The sequence below is a fragment of the Oratosquilla oratoria genome, chromosome 1 (genome assembly GCF_046742065.1).
Source record: "Oratosquilla oratoria isolate Oo_2021 chromosome 1, ASM4674206v1, whole genome shotgun sequence".
In the NCBI taxonomy this organism is placed as follows: domain Eukaryota; kingdom Metazoa; phylum Arthropoda; class Malacostraca; order Stomatopoda; family Squillidae; genus Oratosquilla; species Oratosquilla oratoria.
The window spans coordinates 127,930,966-127,954,973 of record NC_134777.1 but is presented as its reverse complement, the minus strand read 5'-3'; the positions used below and the strand labels follow the sequence as shown (position 1 = coordinate 127,954,973).

Here is a 24,008-nt window from a genome sequence, read left to right as displayed (position 1 = left end):
TTCCTCGGGACAAGACTGTGGGTCGCGATCGATGCGGACCTCATCCCGTCCAGGGTCCGTCTGAGGACCCCGTCAGCTGAATGGAATCGTCTTCCTTTACCTAAAAAAATGAATATGGAAATAGACAAGAAAAAAATGTAAAAATAAAGTAATATAAAGAGAAAACACGAAGTAAATAACAAATGGAAACAAAGAAGATATGAGATGTGTGACGCCGTGATTTTATCATTATTATCATTATTGTCATTATCATTTATTTATTTATTTATTTATCTTATTTATTATTTATTTATTTATTTATTTATTTTGTCTCGAAAAGAACTTACAAAGGATGTCCAGAGAGTACCAAGTGCCAAGTGGCAAACCCCTCCCCCCCTTTCCCTCCCCTCCCCCTCTCCCTCCCCCTTCCCCCCTCTTCACCCCCCGCCCTCTCCCCCTCTCCCCCTCTCCCCCTCTCCCTCCTCCTCCCCTCCCGGGCGCCTCCGGAGCCTTTAGGGCTGTGCCGGTCGTTGGGTGGGAGGAGGAGGAAGAGGAGGAGGAGAAGGAGGAGGAGGAGAAGGAGGAGGAGGTGAAGTAGGAAGAAGAGGACTGGGAGGGGGTGGGGGTGGGGGGTTGCCACGGAGACGAATAATGACTTTTCTCCTCCCCCCCCCCGTTCCTTCTCCCCTTCCCTCTTACCATCCATTTTCTCTCTCCCCCTCTTCCTTTTTCCTCCCCTCCCCCTCTCCTCTTCCCCCTCTCCATTCCCGCCACCTCCAGTTTCCTCCCTCCCTCCTCCTCTCTCTCCTCCACTCTCCACCACTCATTTCTCCTCCCCTCCCCCTTCCCCTCCTCTCCCTTCTCCTCCTCCTCTCCTCTCTACCCCTCTCCTTTCCTCTCCACACCTCTCCTTTCCTCTCACCCACTCACCACCACTCCTCTCTCATCCCCTCCCCCTTTCCCTCCTCACCTTTCTCATCCTCTTCCTTCTCCTCCTCCTCCTCCTCCTCCTCCTCCTCCTCCTCCTCCTCCCCCTCCCCTCCTCCCCCACTCCCATTCTCAGCAGGTGGCACCCCAATACGAAAGGGTCCAAGCAGGCTTCAGAGAAGATGTGTGTCACACCTCTTTTGAACCCTGAGGAAGGTGCTATGGGTCGCACCTGGAGACGATTACCCCCCTCCCCTCTCCCCCCCAAAAGAAAAAAACCCTCCCCTCGCCCCCAAAGAAGAAGAAAAAAAAGAAGAATTAATCAGACCTGCTTCTCCTTCGTCTTCGACTTAGAAGATCGATAAAGACAACTTTCGCTTCTCAGGAGGCGTCTCCACGTCCTCCTTCTCCTCCTCCTCCTCCTCCTCCTCCTCCTCCTCCTCCTCCTCCACGTCCTCCTCCTCCTCCTCCTCCTCCTCTTCCTCCTCCCCCCGGGGTCCCTTGTTGACCATCAACACCTGTCGTCACGACCTACCTCTCCTTAGTCACCCCCACTTTCCCCCCATCTCCTCCCCCCTCCTCCTTCTTTTCTCCCTCCCCTTCTTCCTTTCTTCCCTCCCCGTCCCCTTTGCCCTTCTCCTCTCCCTTCCCTTGCCCCTGCCCCTCCCTTCCCTTCCCCCCTTTCCCCCTCCCTTCCCCCTTTCTCCACTTCCTTTCCCCCTTTTCCCTCCCCTTCATCCTTCTCCCCTTCATTCCCCTTTCTCCCCTCCCTTCCCTCTTCTCCCCTCCCTTCCCTCTTCTCCCCTCTCTTTCCCTTTCTCCCCTCCCTTCCCCCTTTTCCCCTTCCTTTCCCCTTTCTCCCCTCCCCCTCCCCCTTCCCTCATTCCCCCCGCCCTTCGTCTGTGAAGTGACAAGTTGGTCGGAAAGTTTAGCCGAGTTCCTCCGAGTTCCTCCTGAGGTCATCCGAGGTCACGGTCGGTAGGTCCGAGTTCGAGTCCGGTTTCGATCGGTCCCGGGTTCGAGACCCCTTCAGGTGTGACGGGAACGCGTGGCTTCTTGACCTTAGCTCTTCTCCTCCACGTCCTCCTCTTTTTCTCTCTCTATCTCTCTTTCAGCTCTCCCTTATCTTTCTTCTTTTTCTTCTTTTTTTTCTCCTCCTCGTTCTCCTCCTCCTCCTCCTCCTCCTTTTTCTTATTTTTATTTTTTCCTCCTTTTTTTCCTCCTTTTCTTCTCTTTTCTTCCTTCTCGTTCTCCTCCTCCTCCTCCTCCTTTTTCTTATTTTTATTTTTCTTCCTCTTTTTTCTTCTTTTCTTCTTCCTTTTTCTTCTTTTCTTCTTCCTCCTCGTTCTCCTCCTCCTCCTCCTCCTTTTTTATTTTTGATATTTCTTCTTCCTCCTTTTTCTCCTCCTTTTCTTCTTTTTCTTCTTCCTCTTCTTCCTCTTTCTCTTCCTCCTACTTATTTTCTCCTCCTCTTCTTCCTACTCCTCCTCTTCCTCCAGCTCCTATCCCTCCTTCTCTTCTTCCTCTTCATCCTCCTGTTCTTCCTTCTCCTCCTCCTCCTCTTCCTCCTTTTCCTCCTCCTCTTCCTCTGCTTCTTCCTCTCCTTCGAAACTTACTCGGGTGACTGTGACACGTGTCTGATTTTATTTTATTTTGTAAAAATAATTAATTAATTATCGGCATTTTTGATAAATGAAAAAATAAGAAGTCGATGATAGAACAAATATAATAATAAAAATTGGTAATGATTGACAGGTAATATATGACACAAGAAATGTCATATATATATATATATATATATATATATATATATATATATATATATAGTAGCTTAGTGCATAGAATCTGTACGACATTTTACATATATATATATATATATATATATATATATATATATATATATATATATATATATATATATATATATATATATATATATATAAAATGTGAGGCAATGAGTAAATAGACGAGTTTGTGAACACATGAATTAAATTATTTTGAAATAAGATTCTTCAAAAACATTTGGGTCCGTCACTCTGCGTCGGGGAAGGAAGGTTAGATGATTAGCAAGTTTACTCCTCCTCCTCTCTCACCTCCTCCTCCTCCTCCTCTTTCTCCTCCTCTTTCTCCTCCTCTTCCTCCTCTCCCTCTTCCTCCTCCTCTTCCTCTTTTCCCTCCTCTTGTTTCTCCTCCATTCCCACATTCTCCTCAGTTCTTCCTCCTCTTCTCTCCCTCCTCCTCCTCCCTGGAAGACCACTCGCCATTGAAATTGTTCCTCGACTCTGAATAGAATCACCTGGCGGCAGCCTGGATACAATGTACAAGTACCACGGGGTACGGAAGGGGTTGATAGGTGAAGGAAATTGCTTGAACCCGCCTCCACATGACGTATGCGTTCTAGAACCCGCCTCCACATGACGTATGCGTTCTAGAACCCGCCTCCACATGACGTATGCGTTCTAGAACCCGCCTCCACATGACGTATGCGTCCTGGACCCCGCCTCCACATGACGTATGTGTCCTGGACCCCGCCTGCACATGACGTACAGTATGCGTCCTGGACTCCGCCTCCACATGACGTATGCGTCCTGGACCCCGCCTCCACATGACGTATGCGTCCTGGACTCCGCCTCCACATGACGTATGCGTTCTAGACTCCGCCCTCACATGACGTATGCGTCCTGGACTCCGCCTCCACATGACGTATGCGTTCTAGACTCCGCCCTCACATGACGTATGCGTCCTGGACTCCACCTCCACATGACGTATGCGTTCTAATCTCCACCTCCACTTGACGTATGCGTCCGAGAACCCGCCTCTTTATGACATGCGTCGACTCCGCCTCCACGTGACGTATGCGTTCTAGACTCCGCCTCCACATGACGTATGCATTCTAGAAGAAGGTGAGGTCCCTACGCTTAGTAGCTACGGACAAAACCGCCACCTTTGCCCCACGTGCTTGGACTGTGAATTAAGCATTTAAAAATCCACATATTTCGGACACGTGCATTCAAGAAAACTTCTATGCGTTCAAGACATCGCTTCCGCATGATGTATACGTTCAAGACTTTGCCTCTGAATGAGGTATGCGTTCAAGGGTTGTGCGTGTGATGCATGACTCCAAGATGACGTATGAGGTTCCCCCCCTCTCCCCCCCCCCAAGGGGCACGTAACGACCCCTCCGAGGCCACAAATCACGTCACACGTGACCTAAGTCAGGAAGGTATTAGGTGGCACTCCAGGCTGTGTTTGTTCGCCTCGTATAGTCAAGCTTGCACTCCAATCAAGGTCGACATGTTTGCGAGGAAGAGGAGGGAGGGAAAGAGGAGGAGGAAGGGAGAAAGGGGAGGAAGAGTAGGAAAAGGAAGAGGAGGAAGGTGGAGGAGGAGAGGGAGAAAGAGGAGGAGGAGGTGGAGGAAGAGGGAGGGAAAGGAGGAGGAGGAGGAGGAGGAGATGGGAAGAGAGAGGAAGATGAGGAGGGCAAGGAAGAGGAAGAAGGTGGAGGACGAGAGGGAGAAAGGGGAGGAGGAGGTGGAGGAGGAGGAGGAGGAAGGTGGATGAGGAGGGAGGGAAAGGAGGAGGGGAGGAAAAGGAGGAGAAGGAGGGAAGAGAGAGGAGGGGAAGGAAGAGGAGGAAGGTGGAGGAGGACAAAGAGAAAGAGGAGGAGGAGGAGGGCGGGAAAGGAGGAGGGGAGGAAAAGGAAGAGGAGACAGAGGACCGATTTTGTTCTTCGTCAGGAAAATATATTGAAATCGTTGTCAAAATAATTCGTTCACCAAAGTCTGTCACTTTAGCCCCACCCACTTTCCCTTATAAGGATGTCAACGATACGTTTTACTTTATTTTTTTATTTTGCGCTATTTTCCATTCTTATTCGCACATTGACATGAAAAATAATACGGAGGCGAACATTTACTTTTGGCTTTTTAATTAGCTCCACCAATGAGGGAATTGACTTTGAAGGATGTCGACCAATCAGGGAGCACGGAACGCCCGAAGTGGGCGTGGCTTGAGTGACAAGCTGTCGCGAACGAATAGGCATCCTTAGGTGGCAGAGGTCACCCCTCACACCTCTTCAGGGGTTGTCACGAGCACCTTCACCAGGTGCAAAGGTTGTTCACATGCAGGACCCCAGTCACGTCCGCCCATCGACTTGGTGAGCGACATGACGTGGGCGAACTGCGAGAAGGTGATTGGCTGAGCTTGAGAACGATATGACGTAAGGGAATTGCGAGAAGGTGATTGGCTGTGGTGTGGTGCAGTCCTTGTTCTACATTCCCTCCTTTTTTATTTATTCTTTTTTATAATGCAACTTCTCGGAAATGCTTGTATGTATATCCTTCCAAAGATAGATTGTCAATGTGCTAGATATTCACTGAATCTAGGAAGATATAGATCTGCCTATATTAACAAAATTTATTCGTTCTTATCATGCTATGGCAAACATTATCAAGGAACCACTGAAACATGAAAAAATCGATCCCTTTACTTGGGTTAAATATAAGTTCTTCACAATCATGATCCAAATATATCGGGGACGCTATATACTCCCTTTTGATAGTCACAAAATGGCGAACGACTTGTAAGAAAATCAATTGCTATTCAAGCTTATAGAATATCGAGGTTACTGAATGCTTTTGAAAGATTTGAACATTAAATTCATCGCCATCACTTCACAAAAAAATGACGTCATAAATGACCTTTCCAAAGGCGCATCTGATAAAGGATCACCACCGAAGTGTTGAATACATGCGGGTTCATCACGAACCCTTAAACAATCTGGTGTCTATACGTCAGAATGATAAACAAGAAGGATAAAAAGACGAATAATACAAGTAAAACAGATAAATAGAATTTATCGTCAGCCAAAACAAATGTTAATACCTGACACGGAGCCCCCCTAGCGTTAACCACTAAGCCTTAATCAGGATAAAGACCAGGAGGTTTGGCTACAGGTGACCCTGACTGAGATTTACGGGTGCCACTCACGTGAAGGCACTGTCACTCCGTACCAAGCACCACGAGGCCTTATCGCGCTGCCTGTCACCCCACTCAGGCAGCGGACGACCTTCTGAAGGTGCAGCCCCCGGGAATGTCGCGGTCCTCTTGTAAAAAAAAAAAAAAAAATCTTATTAGATTATTTTGTCAGTCCATCTATCTGTCTATCTGTCTGCCTGTGTATCTATATATCTATTTGATTCTTAAAGTGCTAACTGGGAATCTGTTAATCTACCTGCCTGTCTATGTACATGTCTATCTGTATATTTGTTTAGTTTAGTTTAGTGTCTAAGGAGCGAACTAGGACCCTTGCTTGACTCAGCACTGTTTAAAGAAATTGTAGTGGAACTCAGTAATAACAAAAGCTAAAAGGTTTTAAAACCCCAAACTGCATAGTATTCATAAAATCATATGCGTGCGCGCACACACACACACACACACACACACACACACACACACACACACACACACACACACACACACACACACACACACACACACACACACACACACACACACACACACACACACACACGAGCGCTCGCGCGCGCGCGCACGCACACATGGTACCACTACTCGACAGCGCAGAGGTATCGTTCGCAACCGTTGCTCCGGCGGTTCGAGTTCGATTCCTGACCAAGGCTGAAATAATTTCAGCATCCCTGCGCTGCGATCCGGCACTCCGACTCTTGTGAGCGCGGAGTTGTGTGTGTGTGTGTGTGTGTGTGTGTGTGTGTGTGTGTGTGTGTGTGCAAGGTCACAGCATTGCCCATAAATTGGTCATATATGAGCTCTTGAGCTCTCATTCGGGAGGGGTGAGCTCTTGACCAGCATGCCTTGGCAGCGGAGGCGGCGAGGTTGGTCGCTGTTTGCCTCTCAGATAATCGTCTGGAGGAGGAGGAGAAAGAGGAGGTCTTCGATCTCATCTCCTAGAGGAGAATGAGATCCTCATCAGGTAGGTATTCTGTGGAAGAAGGGCATCTCGAACACTGGCAGCTGAAATTGGATGGGATGGTAATGATAATAATAATAATAATAATAATAATAATAATAATAATAATAATAATAATAATAATAATAATAATGATAATAATGATAATAATGATAATAATGATAATAATAATGATAATAATGATAATGATAATAATGATAATGATAATAATGATGATAATAATGATGATAGTAATGATAATAATAATAATAATAATAATAATAATAATAATAATAATAATAATAATAATAATACATGCATACATATAACTGGATTTTCCCCCGTACAAGGGAGGTAGCCAAAAAACAAAGGCATAAAAACCACTCCCACCCATTCCATCCCTAACATACTCCACTCCCCTCCACCCTCTTCCTTCCCTCTTATCTTGGCACCTCCTGGACGACGGGTCATCCTTGCATCTTGTTCATTGCCCTGGGTCAGAAGCAATGTTGCAAGACACAGCACATTCACAGCAAGCCCGCTTTATTAAATCGGCGAATCTCACCTCTACGTCCCTTCACGCAGAAAAGGATGATGATGATGATAATAATAATAATAATGATAATGATAATAGTAATAATGATAATAATAATGATAATTATTTTGATTATGGTAATGCTATTACTGATACTAATGATGGTGATCGAGCTGATGTTTAATATTGGATAGCTATCAAAAGCAAATCAAATTAAAATTGATAGATAAATCCATTTCCATCATATGTTTGCTGTGTGTTTCCAATAGTTCATTGATGCGCCGTCGATATAAAAGGAAACTCATTTAATTCCTCATGAAATTCTACTCCATTCAAGTCTGAGATATTTGCATCGTTCCATAGACGTCTGACGTCATGGACGCTGAAGCATTCACTACCACATGGTTGATTTCTTTCCCAGTGCTATCTCACATTCGTCATTGAACCAATTTTTTCAAATTTCTGTTTTGCGTCAGATACTTCTTTGCCGGTGAAGATTTTTCTTTCGTTCGTCGCTTGGCATCCTCTTTCAAAGTTGCTTGCAGGTCTGGAGGTGGTGGGTGTAGGTATTTTGTCGGAAATAAGCATCACATCTGTCCTTGGGGGAGAGGAATTGCACCAAAGAGAGGAAGTGGCAGAAGCGAAGAGGAAGAGAGGCAGATAAAGAGAAAGCAAGGGAGAGAGTAACAAATCGGGAGAGGGCGATAGAGAGAGAGGGAGAGAGGCAGAGAGAGGATTTTTTTTTTTTAGCAAGTTTCAGACTCCTCAGCCCCGTCACCTTAATCAACTTCAGACTCCTCATCCCAGTCACCTTAATCAACTTCAGACTAAAGTCAATTGAAAAGATCAAAGTCTCCTTAATCAACACTACCTTCGGTCATTATCGCTTCCATTGATGTTGGGTCACTCTTCGTTAATGTCCCTGTAGAAGAGACCACTGACATGCAGGGGAACGTACAAAGACAGAGACCAAGAGGAAGTCCCATGAAGACTTCTGAAGACGCCTTATACCGAAGACTTTGTTCTTGCACTAAATAAGCTCCTTTCCCCGGGCCTGAGGGCAACATGGATGTCCACACCGGTGGTGTTGGCCTTTGGTGTTCTTTTGCGAGTTCTTACGTGAGGCGGTGAGGAAAGGGGATATTAGTGTCAAATCAAATCGTGAACCTATACCATCCATTTATGCGTGGGTGATATCTTCATTAGCGCCAGGAATGAGTTGTAGCAGACAGAGAAACTCCAACAATTATGGACACTCACCATCATGTTTGCTACATCCACAGGGTTGCCAGAAAAGGAACTTTGGGGGAACTTGTAAACAACCTCGACATCCATCTTTGCACATTTATCAGAAATAATGAGAGATTTTCGTTAAAGTTCTGTAGAATTAAACAAATCTTGTATCCTACATGATCTCCTCCCAGAATACATATATATATATCCATACATGCATGCTTATAAACATAAATACACGCATACATACAACATGCATCTGTATATGTATGTGTACATGATTACCTGTTACGCACGCGCGCACGCAAACACTAACACCCACACAATACGAACACACTCACGCACATACGCGCACGCACACATGTATTTATGTATATATGTATATATATATATATATATATATATATATATATATATATATATATATATATATGCATATATATATATATATATATATATATATATATATATATATATAAACAAGAAAAGGACCCCAACAATGATGTGTATAGAGACTGGGGAGTTTGTATGGATGTTTTATCAGTGTGTGTGTATTTCTGGACGTGCTTTCATTCGGTCGAGTTCCTTTTGTTATTTCAACGCGCCATTTTTCTTTACTTATTTTATTTTATTCTTTTTTACTCGAGGGATCAGATGAATAGAAATTGTACAACTCTGTGGCAAATGAAAAAAAAAAAAAAAAAAAAAAACTATCGAGGCCTTTGCATTGTGTGCACGGGTACCTAGGTCAAAACCCAAAGTTCTAACCTAATCTGACCTAAGATAACCTAACTAACCTTGCCCAACGCTTTATACGTTTAGGAACTAGAAGTTTACCAAGTTCACTAGTTAAGCTTATCAAGCTCTGTGGCCACGCACCCTTCCACGTGGTAGCGGGTCCTCCTTCAGCATGGACCTAATCTGTATGTCTTTATTCTGGCAAAAGGCAGACGATTTTATTCTGTTGATGGCTTCCAGGTCTTGGGGCGCCAGGAGCCAGTTAGTTCCTAGGCGACGCTGCCGCAACGGTAGGGATAGAAGCGCTGGTGAAGGGTTCGGTATTACTGTCTGTCGCTAACCTCCCCATGTTACCCCCCCCCCACCCTGTTAGCTGGATCAAATCGTAAGTGCTTTGAAGCAATGTACAGTAGGATTATGATGTCCATTTGGTCAAAGGATTTCCCTTGCTCTCTCTTTCTCTTTCTCCCTCTCTTTTTCTCTCTTCACCTCCCTCTCTCTCTCCCTTCCTCTCTCTCTTTCTCCCCCTTCCATCCTCTCTCTTCCCCTCCCTCTCTCTCTCTCCCTTCCTCTCTCTCTCTCCCCCCTTCCTCTCTCCTCCTTCCATCCTCTCTCTTCCCCTCCTTCTCTCTCTCCCTTCCCATTTCTCTCTTCCTCCTCCCTCTCTCTCGTTTTATTTTCGCAGCGTTTCATTATATCATAGGCTACCTCCCATGTAAGGGGGAAAAAGCCTTTGGTATATGTATGTATGTTCATTATATCATCACTAATACTCTGGAACATTTGTAACATTGCAAGAACACAATGGCTGATCCGCCATCTGCGAGCTGAACATTGAAATCGTGGACAAATCGAACGAAATAGATAAATGAATAAACAAATAGATATATTAAGAAAAATAAAGAGGTATCATTTCGAGTCTTGAAATAACATTCAAAGCTAAAGCGGGAAATTCTTTCAAGTTCAGTTTACGTGAAGTTAGGCGAGATGCTGGGGTCTAAAAATTCTCATTATATATATATATATATATATATATATATATATATATATATATATATATATACATATATATAGATAGTATAGATATATAGATATACTTGCTCCTACTCTTACTCTGTTGGTTGTCAGGCCGGACGGCCCTTCACCGCTTTCACTATGCCTCTCCAGATGGTTCTATCCTCTGCCAATTCCTTCCATTCCTCTCTTGGTGCCACCCTCTCCACGTCCTTCTTTACTCCATCCATCCATCTGTACCTGGGTCTCCCTAATGGTCGTCTGCCCTCTACTCCTCCTTCCATCACCTTCCTTGGTAGTCTGTCTGCCTCCATTCGGACGCTGTGTCCAGCCCACCTTGCTCTTCTTCCTCGTACTTCATCCTGAATGTACGGTTGTCCAGTCTGATCTCTAATTTCCCTGTTATGTCTTCGTCTCCATCTCCTTTCTTCTTCATCATATACTGGGACGAAAATTCTTCTCAGTATTTTGCTTTCAAAGATTTCTAGTCTCTTCTACCTTTCTTTTGTCAGTGTCCATGTCTCACATCCGTACAGGACTGTTGGTTTTATTACAATGTTATATGTTCTTATCTTAGTTCTTCTGCTGATGGTCCGACTCTTCATTACAGATGCCAGGGCATAGTAACATCTGTTTCCTACAGCTATTCGTTCGTTTATTTTTATGTCCATTTCATTTCTCTCACTGAGAGTGGACCTCAGGTTCTTGAACTTACCCACTTTCTTCACACTTAGTGATCCAACTTGCTCCTCTCCTGGTGTATAATTGCCATTTCTTCTTAGTTTCATATTTTCCGTTTTCTGATCATTAAATTTTAGGCCTATCTCTTCTGCTGTTTTCTGGAACACTGTAAACATTTCGTTAATTTCCTCCACAGTCTCGGCCACCACATCCACATGATCAGCATAAGCGAGGTGGGATATCTGACCATTGGATAATTTAGCTCCCCCTGGATGTTTGGTAATCGGCTTGACAGCATACATCCCTGCCTAAGTCTACTCTGTATATTGAAACTTTCTCTCTTTCCTTCCAACTCTTACTGTACGTCTGCTTTCTATGTAACAAGTTTTGATGAGGAATATTAGTTTAGCTGGAATATTTAATTCTGACATTATGTGCCATATTGATGGTCTGTGCACACTATCATATGCTTGCCTGAAATCTACAAATAGCTGATATATATATATATATAAATATATATATATATATATATATATATATATATATATATATGAAATAGAATTCCTTTAGCAACTAGACATAAAAAAGGAAATGCACATTTGAAACGTGAAGAGCGATCTCGAGAAAGTGAAAAATCGTTGAAGATTTGAAAAAAGAAAGACGTTTAAAACCGTTAGCCCGGAAAAAAGTTCGTTGAAACAATTGAAAATACGTTTAAACAGTATTGTTATATATATATATATATATATATATATATATATATATATATATATATATATATATATAATATATATAATATATATATATATATATATATATATATATATATATATATATGTATATAATGTTTTTTAATTTGTAAAGTCAGGTAAAACCAGTTGTAAAATTCATTAGGTTAAGTTGAAAACATGTTAAATCCTTTGACAAGGATTTTTTTATTTTTATTATTGATATCATTATTATTATAACTATTATTATTTTTATTATTATTGTTGTTGTTGTTGTTATTGTTATTATTATTTTCGACTATTGAAGCTTCCTTGCACGTACAACTTGTTCTCAATACAGGGTGGACAAAATCTGAAATACCCTGTCGTCACTATACTTATTTCAACACTATGTATTTTATTCTGATGAAGAACATATGAATAAAATAGCCGTAGGGGACGCCCCCCCCTCGTGAATAGAATCCTATTCGATCGAGCCCCCAAGCCATCCTTATATCCTACGCCAGAAGAAAGTCTGTATTGCCTTAAGTGGCAGTCTTTATTTATTTTGTTATGGTGAGTGCGAAGTGGTTTAATTAAGCGTTTGTGTCACACACGTGCACACACACACAGACACACCTCTCATGGCGCTGTGGTTAGAGCTCTGGCCTGCCACTACGGAGGTCCAGGTTCGACTCTCGCCCGGGGCTGAAATAATATCAGTATCGCAGCGCTGAGGGGTGTTACTCCAACTCTCGTGGGCGGGGAGTAGGGGGTGTGTGTGTGTGCAAGGTCATAGCATTACCCATAGATCGGACCTACGAGCTCTGAGCTCTCTTCCAGGAGGGAAATAGCTGTCGATCACGAGTCCAACACGTGATCCAAAGACCAAGTGAATACACGCACACACACACACACACACACACACACACACACACACACACACACACATTTTAGTTCCTTAAGAAATATTTTTATATTGTTTGTGAAGAAATTCGAAAAATATATAAATGTTTTTTTCTATTTTGTGATTAAACGACTATGTTGGTAATTATATCTAAGCTACAATTACTTTCCCTCCCAATTTGTCTTTAATTAAAAGTAACTATAATTACACCGTAAGATAAAATTAATTTTCATTTTATCTAATTTTACTTTACTTTCTGTTTAATTATATTTTTGTTTTATTTTGTTCTTTATCCTATTTTATTATTTTCTATTCTATATTAATGGTTTCTATTTTATTTCTAATTTTATTATTATTTCTATTTATTGTTTCATTTCTATTTATTATTTTCATTTTGATTAGTTTATGTATACACTGTGTAAACGAAGAAGATAATCGAAAAATAACGAGATGGTTATCCGTCACTAATCTTCCTCCTCCTCCTGCTCCCCCTCTCACCCTCCCTCTCGCTGTTTTTCGATCTCTTAATATCTAATCTGTCCTCTCAGGGGTATTTTCCTTCGTTTCTTGATTTTCAAGGTGAACAATAACCTTGGATGCACGAACCTGTTGACACCTTGATAGTATATGCTACATGCATATATGTATATACATATATAAATATGTATGTATATATATATATATATATATATATATATATGTGTGTGTGTGTGTGTGTGTGTGTGTGTGTGTGTGTGTGTGTGTGTGTGTGCGTGTGTGTGTACACAAACACACAAATATATATATGTTTGTGTATCTGTGTATACATGTAATGTGGGTGTGTAATGTTGATTCATTTTTAAGTCATATACGTGTGTGTGTATCATAATATGTATATATATATATATATATATATATATATATAATTGTTTTTGTTTATGTTTTATGTTTTATCATTGCTATTGTCAAAATTTATTAGATTATTCGATTGTTGAAGTCAGTTATATAATCATTGTTAGATATAGAAAATAGTTCTCTATGAAATGGACTTAGGTTTGGCTTCATATAGCCCCCTCTCCCCCCATTTCTTGAACTGATTGAAATAATGTGACGTTAGCCAGAGAAGACTATATAAGGTGTGACACATTAGTAGAAGTGGTCATAGGTTTGAAACTATATACATGTATGTATATATATATATATATATATATATATATATATATATATATATATATATGTATGTATATATATATATATATGTGTGTGTATATGTGTATATATATATATATATATATATATATATATATATATATATATATATATATATATATGTACATATATATTAGTGAATTTAGGGAGCAGGTTTTCATCAAGACATTTTCTATTGAAAATCACAGCATACTCAGCGTTCGTGATCTTTTTCTTAACACTTTCAATTCTTCTAATAATTCTCTTCTTAGAACTTGGTAAATTATAAATAATATTTCCAATGGAGTCCATTGTGGAAACGTCGTTAAGTTCTAGTTTTTATTTCCACAATGGACTCCATTGGAAATATTATTTATAATTTACCAAGTTCTAAGAAGAGAATTATTAGAAGAATTGAAAGTGTTAAGAAAAAGATCACGAACGCTGAGTATGCTGTGATTTTCAATAGAAAAAAAAAATATATATATATATTTCCCTCCTGGAAATTTTTAAACTTATTATTGTCATAATTCATGTTTTTGAAAAAAAAAAAAAAAATAAAAAAAAATATATATATATATATATATATATACAAGTAGATGCTAGTAATAATGATAATAATGAAGTACACAAAATAAATAGACAAATAGAAATAAAAATGATAACTGAAAAGAATACTAAAGCAGTTCTTAGACCTGATTGATGCAAAAAGTCAGACGATCATTCAGAATGGGAGAGGCTCATGTCTTACAGTGGACTGATCATGCCCGTAGAGATAACGATAATGACGAAATAAATCTATTTCATCATCTTTATTGTTTTAAAACTTGCCAATCTTGAATCGCCGTCCCCCCGCTCTTTTTTTCTTTTTTTTCTTTTTTTACTTATATATTTTTATTTATTTATCTATTTATTTTTACATTCGGGGCTGGGACGTGGCTAACACTGCAAGTTGCATGACTGCATGTCACCGCCCAGACTGCAGAGTCATCAAATTAATCCCCGCCCGGAAGGCAGGAGAATGCCAACAATCCCAGGCGGTCATGCAAACTTGATTACGCGCGGTCTCCAGGTTCGCGAACGCCAGGAAGAACCCGTTATTGTCGAAGTACAAACAAATGCTCTACGAAGTCCTCAGAAGCGTAAGGGCATTGAATGGGCCTTAATGTGGATGAGGTCCTTATGCCTTGGCTCGGCCAGCCCCTTATAAGAGGGAAAAAGAACTATGGAGAGAGAGAATGTGTGTGTGTGTGTGTGTGTGTTTGTGTGTGTGTGTGTGATTCACAATTGTCTTGGATCACGTGTTGGACTCGTGATAGACAGTTATTAACCTCCCAGGTGAGAGCTCAGAGCTCGTATGTCCGATCTATGGGTAATGCTGTGACCTTACAGGTACACACACCTCAAACTCCCCTCCCACGAGAGTTGGAGTAACAACCCGCAGCGCAGCGATACTGAAATTATTTCAGCCCTGGGGGGAATTCGAGCAAGTGTGTTTGCGTGCATTTTTATACATACTGTACGTACATATATCCACCCATGAATACATACGTACCTACAGACATACAAACAAATATAGACATAAATGTATGTATACAAATATTTTCATCAAATTTACTAAAATATGGCATGTCTTTGCACGAGAAGTATAATAATTAGAAACAAAATAATGAATATATTATTGGCTCTTCCTCTGAACATTTGACCACCCCTTGATGATGATGATGATGATGATGATGATGATGATGATGATGATGGTGTTGATAATAAAATATCCGTTTCAAAGTAATTCCAGTCCATTGTTGATCTTTTACACGATGTAGTGTATAAGTAATAAGCGGTGTACCTCGACATGTTTTATAATTTATTAGAAATTGAGATCCATGTTGCGCTTAGCAAGAATCGCTAAAAACTACTTCAGTTAATTTTTTTGTTTATTATTATTATTGTTGTTATCCTCATCCTCATCATTATTATTATTATTATTATTATTATTATTATTATTATTATTATTATTATTATCAATTTTTCGTGTAAACACTCAAGCAGTATGTTTTGTCTGTAATGATTTTGTATTCATCAACTAATCAACCCACCCATGGAAATATTTCCACGAGAATTGAAATATCTAGAAGGAAGTGATTCCACTTCATGGTCCTATTTTTACACAAGTACTTGACAGTAATCATATACAGCTTAATAAACTTCAACATTAATTTCCAGTATTCATTTTATTCTAAGTTAATTATTCAGTCATTTCTGTTGAATGAAGGAGTGTGTAAATTGTCGTCGGAGTTTGTGAGTGTCTGTCTCGTACTTTGTCCCTGGTGAATTTAACAACTACGCGTTTTCATTATACGCGTCTTTTTGTTTTCTTAATACAGACGACTGCATAGAAAACGGAATATCGTAGTGGGGTGGTCTACAAACATAAGAATGGAAGAGACTGCAAGAAACCATAAGACCCACACTAGGTAGTTCCATTTCTTTACCACTCGTCATCCCTATCTATTATCTAATCTTCCCTTGAAATAATCAATTGTTTCAGCGCTTACTACGTGGTTATCAATCGTATTCCATTCGTTTACCACTTCTTGCCTTTTTTCTTCTTAAATATAAATATGTCCAGTTTAAATTCGTTACTACGAGCCCTGTCCTGCTGTCTTAATATGACGACCTTGGCTGCATCACCTTTGTTAAAACCCTTGTCCCATTTGAATACCTCTATTAGATCACCCCGCACTCTCCGTCTTTCCAGAGAGTGTAGGGTAAGGTGCCTAAAGGGGGGTTTGTGAACGGGGTGTTTGGTTGTCGAACAACGTGTTCGACAACCAAATACCCCGTTCACACGTTCACACATCACTTTACACACGTGTCTGTCGAACCGCGTTCGACGAACCGTTAGACCTGTCTTCGTATGGTGAGTGTCGGCAGGCGATTTTATTCACTTGAGGACGCCAATCTGTAGAAGAACTGGTCGACAACCGGGGCTTGTCCAAACAACTGGCTCAGACCAACACAACGCAGACAGGAGACCAAAGATTCTTGATTGATTTGATCGACGTAGTTAATTGCACTCATTCAGATTTTTGTTTGATTTATTTATTGGAAGCGGACGTCAATTCCTTTTTTTCCCGCACAATAATGGATTTTGTTTTTCCAGTAATTTCAATTAAAGAGGTTTGATTAAAATCAGACGAGGGTTGTTACGAATTATGCTTCAAAGAGGTTTTCCATATTTTTTTTTTCTTTTTTTCAACAAAGATAACCAGGAGGTACAGATACTTCATGGTGGTCAAATAAATTCTTTGGTTAATGATACGGATGTCGTTGGCTTGCAAACTAACGGTGAATCGCCAGTCCAGTTGCTTAACGAATCGGTTAAGTTAATTTGAATCTAATGCGATTTGACGTCATGTCGCATTAAAATAAAAATCACTTTTACGTGCACATTTTCACTCAGTTTGCTAGAATCACACATTTAAGCAGAAAAAGTGAAAACGAGAGGGATTTTATTCGTTTTCTGTACGATGATAAAAAAGAGAGAGGAAAATGGATATCCATTTTGTCACATTCTGCTTTTGTGAAATAAACCATTCTGCGGCCAATCAAATTGTGCTGAAGATCACTACAGGGGACGCTGGTACTGCAAGTTTCGGTATCTGTTCTGAAATAAATACAATAGTTTTCAAGATATAACTCTCAGATTCCTAATGTCGTTTTTCTTCTTGCTGAGTATTAATAGTGTAGTGAGTAGTGAGATTGTTCAATGTGTGTCTAAGAGAAGGTCGTTTCCGGTGGACTAGAGGAGTGCATGTAGAGTCCCGCTATACATGGGCAAGGGAAATTAGTATGAATGTAGTAGTTATAGAGATATTAATCTGTGTGTGGTTGGTAAGGGGCCTGGGCATCTGCTAACTGAAAGGATTAAAAAGGGAGAAGAGGGAGTGAGTTGGGAAGAGCAGTGTTGTTTAGAAGAGGGTGCATAGATTTTGTGTTTACGTGTTTGTGATAGACATGTTTTCAAGTTTCACCATTTGTGTATATATCTTTTTTCTCATTTTCCCACAGTCCAGCTCGCCCTTTGGAGTGCCCGGCCTTCTGGTCTATATATGTCAACACCCGGGATCACCCTTCACTGGAATTTTGACAGTCGCATACCTGTTCCAATGTGTTTATGTTGGGCCAGCTAAGGTCGCCTTGGAACGTCGACTGACCCTATATGCCTTCCCGATGATCGGGTTTCGCCCAGCCTATAAAAGCTGAGCGTTGTTGGCTGTGCTAGTCGTTTAGAAATTTAGGCATTCTATTTAGTTGTTAATATGTATTTCAAGTACTGTGTAGATCCAAGGAGGCTTGTCTTTACACGCACCTCTGGTCTATGTATTTTAGTTTAAGGTCAACACGCTTTGTTTCCCTGACCAGAAATTAAAGGGGTTTTGGGTACTCTGGCAATCCGAGGTGACTGCGGGATCACAGTCTGTACAGATTTTATATATTTTAACTGACATTTTAGGTTAAGGTGTGAGCCCACAAGTTTTGTAATGGGCTTTGAATAGGATGGGTTTAATATTAATAAGTAAGGATTATGTATGTGTCTTAGCTAGGGCCATTAGGTTGCCAGTCCCATGCTCTAGCAGTTTTTGACAACCTTCGTGCTTGGTATACTAGTCCATTCGAGGTTTTTTCTTTTTTTTCACAAGGGTACTGCCGCCTAAGTAAGTTCTTTTTCTCAATTTAAATGTTGGACGAGTCACCTTTTGCTTCTGAGTCATGTGGTGGCCGGAGTTTTTAATCTCAGCTGAGGTGTTTTCCCTGTTTGGTTTTGTTTGTTGAATTGTGAATCTTTCAATCTGCTTTATGAAACACTTATTTGTAAATTGCTGTAACTTAAGTGTAAAGACCCATAAACTTAAATAAATCGAGTTATATGTTTTTCTGTTATGTTTTCATTCGTTCCTGGAAATCTTAACTTCTGGAAATTGAACCAAATCTCAGTTTATTATAAATACTTTTCAGTCACTGGCGTTCATGAAGTTTTATGACCACGTATGTAAGAAGTATTCGTCCAGGGGAATTTTCATGGATATGGAGAAGGCGTACGGTAAGGTAGATTAGCTCTGTGGAGCATGTTACAAATATATGGAGTAGGGGAAGTCAATTTTTTATTTGTGTAGTAGGGGAAGTCAATTTTTTATTTGTGTAGTAGGGCAAGAATGAAGAGGACGAATGTTTTTAGGTGAATGTATGAATGCGTCAGGGTTGTGTTATGTCGCCGTGGTTGCTCAACGCGTATATGGGATGGCAAGAGAAATGAAGGGGAGAGTGAGATGCAAAGGTATGGAATTGATGAAAATGAAAGGTTTTGGGAAATGAGCTCCTTGTTATTTATAGATAATGCTGCGTTCGTGTTGTGTCTAAAGAGAGACTGAAGCAGATAGTAACCGAGTATGCAAAAGATAAGGGATGATGATTATGAACCATGACTTTGGTTCAACTCGCCAGTGGCAGGGTTCGAGCGGCCATCACCTCGACCTCCGGCGCAAGTAAAGACACCCTAATCGAGTGAACGCAAAGTGATGATGTAAAGGAAACAGTTATGATGACAGATTAGAAAAAGAGTAAAATAATAATAAAAGAAAACGGAAAAGGGTTGATTATGTTTGCTATCAAGCGGTTGCCATGGATGTGAATAAAATCGCCTGGCGGCATTCAGAACAAAAAGAAAAGGACCACCCGGTATAAAATACCCTGGCAGGAAGGGACTACGAGACTTTTGTAGCCCTCTGTACTCAGGTAGAGTTAGTTGATGTTTTCTTTTCTTCTGCTTGTTTGGAATCGGGCCCTCCTTAAAAATGAAGGGGGAAGGAATTGGATCCTAAGTTAATTAAAAGAAACTTAATCAGTGAACTCGCACAAAAACCGAATTCTGAGTTCGGAGCTCGAACAGATCCTCCTGGATGAGGAAACAGGAAGACGGTTTCCTTGTTTTTTTTATTTCTTTTTATTTCATTATTATTTGTTTGTTTTTAGAGAGAGAGAGAGAGAGAGAGAGAGAGAGAGAGAGAGATTGGAGGCAATTAAACCAAAGTGAATAAGATTCTTAAAAGAGCGGATGAAACTTCCTCGCTTTTTTTTAGTCTTCCATTTTCTACGTTCATAATTTAACTTAACACGTTTATATCGTAACATAAGGCGTTCATAGCGTAACTTCACAGGTTTGTAACGTAACAAAACGCATTCATAACGTAACGGAACACGTTCATAGGATAAGGTAACGCGTTCATAACATAACATAACATAACATAACATAACATAACAACATAACATATAACAGAGCATAAGACATAAACTATGTTAGCATCACACACTGTCATCTAACTTGACCTCATCTGAGACCTGATCTAGGTCTTAAAATAAAGTCAAACTGTCTCAGGTCACGCCAGGTCACCTGAGAATAGTGGGGGAGGGGGGAGGGGCAGTCAGTACCCCCCTCCCCCTCCCCTCTCCCCCCTTTCTTCACAGGTGGGCGAACGAACGTGAGGAGATCGAAAGTTTCTTTGTAAAAGAACGAAGCTGACGTTCCTTTTCTGGAAGAGCTTTCTGTGTTCGGATCCGTGGATTGCGTCCTCGGCTTCGTCTAACACCCCCCCCCCGCCCCCCCAACCCCGACCGGTACTAACTCCCAACCACCACCAATACCACCATCACCACTCCTCACCACTACCATTCTCCATCATTAACACCCACACCGTTACTTACACCATCTCCAGACACTACCCCTTCTCTACTATCACTATCACCCACCGCTACCAACACCACCAACGCTACCATCACTATCCCTCCCCTACACTACCATCACTGCCACCACTACCACTACCACTACCACCACCACTACCACCACTACTACTACCTGGTGTAAACACCACCTCGGCTGTGTTTGACTCCAAGACACCTCTGTTGAGGTTCCTGGGTGAGATCATCTGATTTGTCAACCCCCGTCAGCTCAGTGACGCACTCTACATTCTTTGTTCTGGCTGTGAGAAGACGATTTCATCCAGGTGAGGCGTGGACTAGGAGCCTTGCTGGATCATGGCTCCTTTTTGGAGTTGACGCGCCGTTGATTTAGTTCGTCTGAAGAAGAGTTTTCGTCACAAGGAAAAGGGGAGGCTGGAAATAATCGTTCTCAAAAAAAAAAAAAAAAAAAAAAAAAAAAAAAAAAAAAAAAAAAAAAAAAAAAAAAAAAAAAAAAAAAAAAAAAAAAAAAAAAAAAAAAAAAAAAAAAAAAAAAGGAAAGCGCTGCTGAAGGAAGACCCGAAGAAATCATGTTACCTTTTCCCTCGAAGGTCCAGAAGAGAGCAAGACGTAAAATCATCACAGGCGCCGACGAAGAATTCGGTCCCCCTTGGTCGTCGGTCTTCGGCTACCTGTCCGTACACCAGAGGGACAGTCCCCACTGACCTCCCGCTTCCCGTGAGAGATCGGCGTGAGGTTCTTCTACAGCGCCTCGTGAGTCTCCTGAAAGCGCCTGAAGAAGTCGACATGACGTAAGTTGTCACGTGACTCTTTGCTTCTTCGTGATTGGTCGTCGGTTACAGTTCAACGTCGCGAACTTCCCCATCAGGAGGCTACGACAGTGCCCCTTACAGAGAATTTTGTATCTTGGAACTTAATGAACAATGCCCTTGGTTCAACTCGTTGGCGACAGGATTCGAACCGCTGTCACCTCGACCTCCGTCGCAAGTAGCGACGCTGCAAATTCTCGTTTACACGGGGCAAGTTGAGAGACAAGTTAGGTGTGCAAGTTACTTGAATTGGAGAGGAAAGCGAGCAAGTACATGTTCACACAGGCCAAGTTAGAGACAAGTGGCCTGTGTGGACATGTACTTGCTCGCTCTCCTCTTCAGTTCAAGTAACTTGCACACTTGACTTGCCTCTCAACTTGCCCTGTGTAAACGAGGCTTAACAAACACTAAATAGTACACAACATACTGGACCTGCTGCTGTCTAAACTTTGGTACTAGAAATTACCGCCCAGCAAAAATAATTAAACAAATAAACAAGTAAAAGAAAGACATCCTAAATATAGTATAGATAAACATAAATCGCAAAGAAAAACGCTGAGCTACAGCACGTTTGACACAAACATATCATACACATAACAGTTATACAGTAAACCCAAACCAAAAACTCGGTGATATATAAAAGTTTCATTCATGAAAAAATAACCGTAAACTACAGTAATAACAAGAAAAATGGATACGTCACTCACCCATGAATCAGTGACTAACGCAAAAACAAAACACCATCACAAAACGAGCAGTGCACTATCACAAACCTTTTCTCTAAACCAGCTTCAACCCCACGACGCCAGAAATCATAAACAACAAAATAAATCTAGAAACAAGATATTACTTTACCCATAAAAAAGGAAAAAGAAAAATCCCTCACGAACCTCACGAATAAAAACTTCCACCCGCAGAATGCCTAGACAAACTATCAAGCTACCATCTGAAACAGCTGTTCCGGGTAACAATAAAACCCTTGACAGCCATCTTGAGCCCTTCGTGGTCCCGAGATGACATCCCCAATCACCTGGAAAAGATCACAGATAATCCTCAGTGCGAAACTGAAGAATCATGCTGGAATGTAACAGACATGTCTCTTTCCTTTCATCCACATCAACATTGATTGAGATCTAGGAAGACTCCTATTACATGTGACCTTGCCTTATCAACAGTGATTCAGAAAAGGTCAATCCACCAGCAGACTGATCACAAACCCAACATATGCTGGAAAACTGGAAAGCCACCTGACTACAGTAGACATTTACCAGAGGCACTTTCTCCCTAATAAGGGGGTTGGCCGAGTCAGAATACACACACACACACGCGCACACACACACACACACACACACACACACACACACACACACACACACACACACACACACACACACACACACACACACACACACACACATACACACACACACACACACACACACACACACACACATACACACACACACACACACACACACATACACACACACACACACACACACACACACACACACACACACACACACACACGCACGCACACACACACACACTTCCTTCATTTACACACTTACAACCTATAGACAAACCCAATCCCAGTGAATATATGAGATGGAAGAAGGCAATACAAGAGAGAAGGAGGAAGGGGAAGAGTGGGAAAGGGAAATGGAGAGAGAGAGAGAGAGAGAGAGAGAGAGAGAGAGAGAGAGAGAGCGCAAGGAGAGAAAGAGAGAGAAAAGGAAACGGGGAAGGGAAGGGAACAAGAGAGAGAGAGGCAAGGAAAGGAAAGTAGGGAGGGAGAGGAAGGAAGGTGGGGTATTGGTAGTGGCGTCTCCCCTCCTCCCTCCCCCTCACCCCTCCCCCCCTTGTTCCAAGAATCGGTTTTACGAGTATTGGGACTGTTGCCAGGTAACGACCGATACCAGGATGGGATTACGAGTGGGGAGGGTGTGGGGTGAGAGGGAGTTGGGGGTAGGATTGGTATATGGTGGCCATATGAGAGGAAGGGGGGAAGGGAGTTGTATAGGTGTATGGTAACGGTATATGGGGAGAGGGAGGGGGGGAGAATGGGAGGGATATAGAATCAGTACAGAGAAGAATGACCAAAATGATGCATGGGCTCAGAAATTTTACCTTACGAAGAGAGGCTTAGGCATCTTAACTTACACTCTCTGGAAAGATGCAGAGTGCGGGGTGATCTAATAGAGGTGTTTAAGTGGGTCAAAGGCTTTAACAAGGGTGACGCAAACAAGGTCATCATATTAAGACAACAGGGCAGGACTCGCAGTAATGGATTTATATTGGACATATTTAGATTTAAGTAGGAACTAGGTAAGAATTGGTTTACTAATAGGGTGGCCAACGAATGGTAGACTTAGTAACCATGTTGTGAGCGCTGAAACTATCAGTTGTTTTAAAAAACGGTTAGACAACTTTATGGATGAGGATGACAGTTGGTAATGGACATGGAAGTGCCTAGTGTAGGCCTTATGGTATCTTGCAGTCTCCTTCATTCTAATGTTCTTATGTAGAGGGAGATAGGGATGGGAGGAGAATTAAAAAATATATAAAAAGGAAAGTATTACTAAATAAGAAGTAAAAAAATAGCACAGGAAGTGGGGAAAGATAG

At 41.4% G+C, this 24,008-nt stretch overlaps 1 protein-coding gene across 2 annotated transcripts in view; it reads left to right on the top strand.

Moving 5' to 3' along the window:
- LOC143031331 (uncharacterized) overlaps window positions 1–18,737 on the top strand; it is a 138,647-nt gene extending 119,910 nt beyond the window's left edge. For both annotated transcript variants that reach the window (XM_076195037.1, XM_076195029.1), the window contains 2 exons: window positions 16,202–16,291; window positions 17,889–18,737. In XM_076195037.1, coding sequence (XP_076051152.1) covers window positions 16,202–16,291; window positions 17,889–17,967 — 169 coding nt within the window. In that variant the 3' untranslated portion in view covers window positions 17,968–18,737. The remainder of the gene's footprint in view (window positions 1–16,201; window positions 16,292–17,888) is intronic.
- The last annotated feature ends 5,271 nt before the right edge of the window (window positions 18,738–24,008 follow it).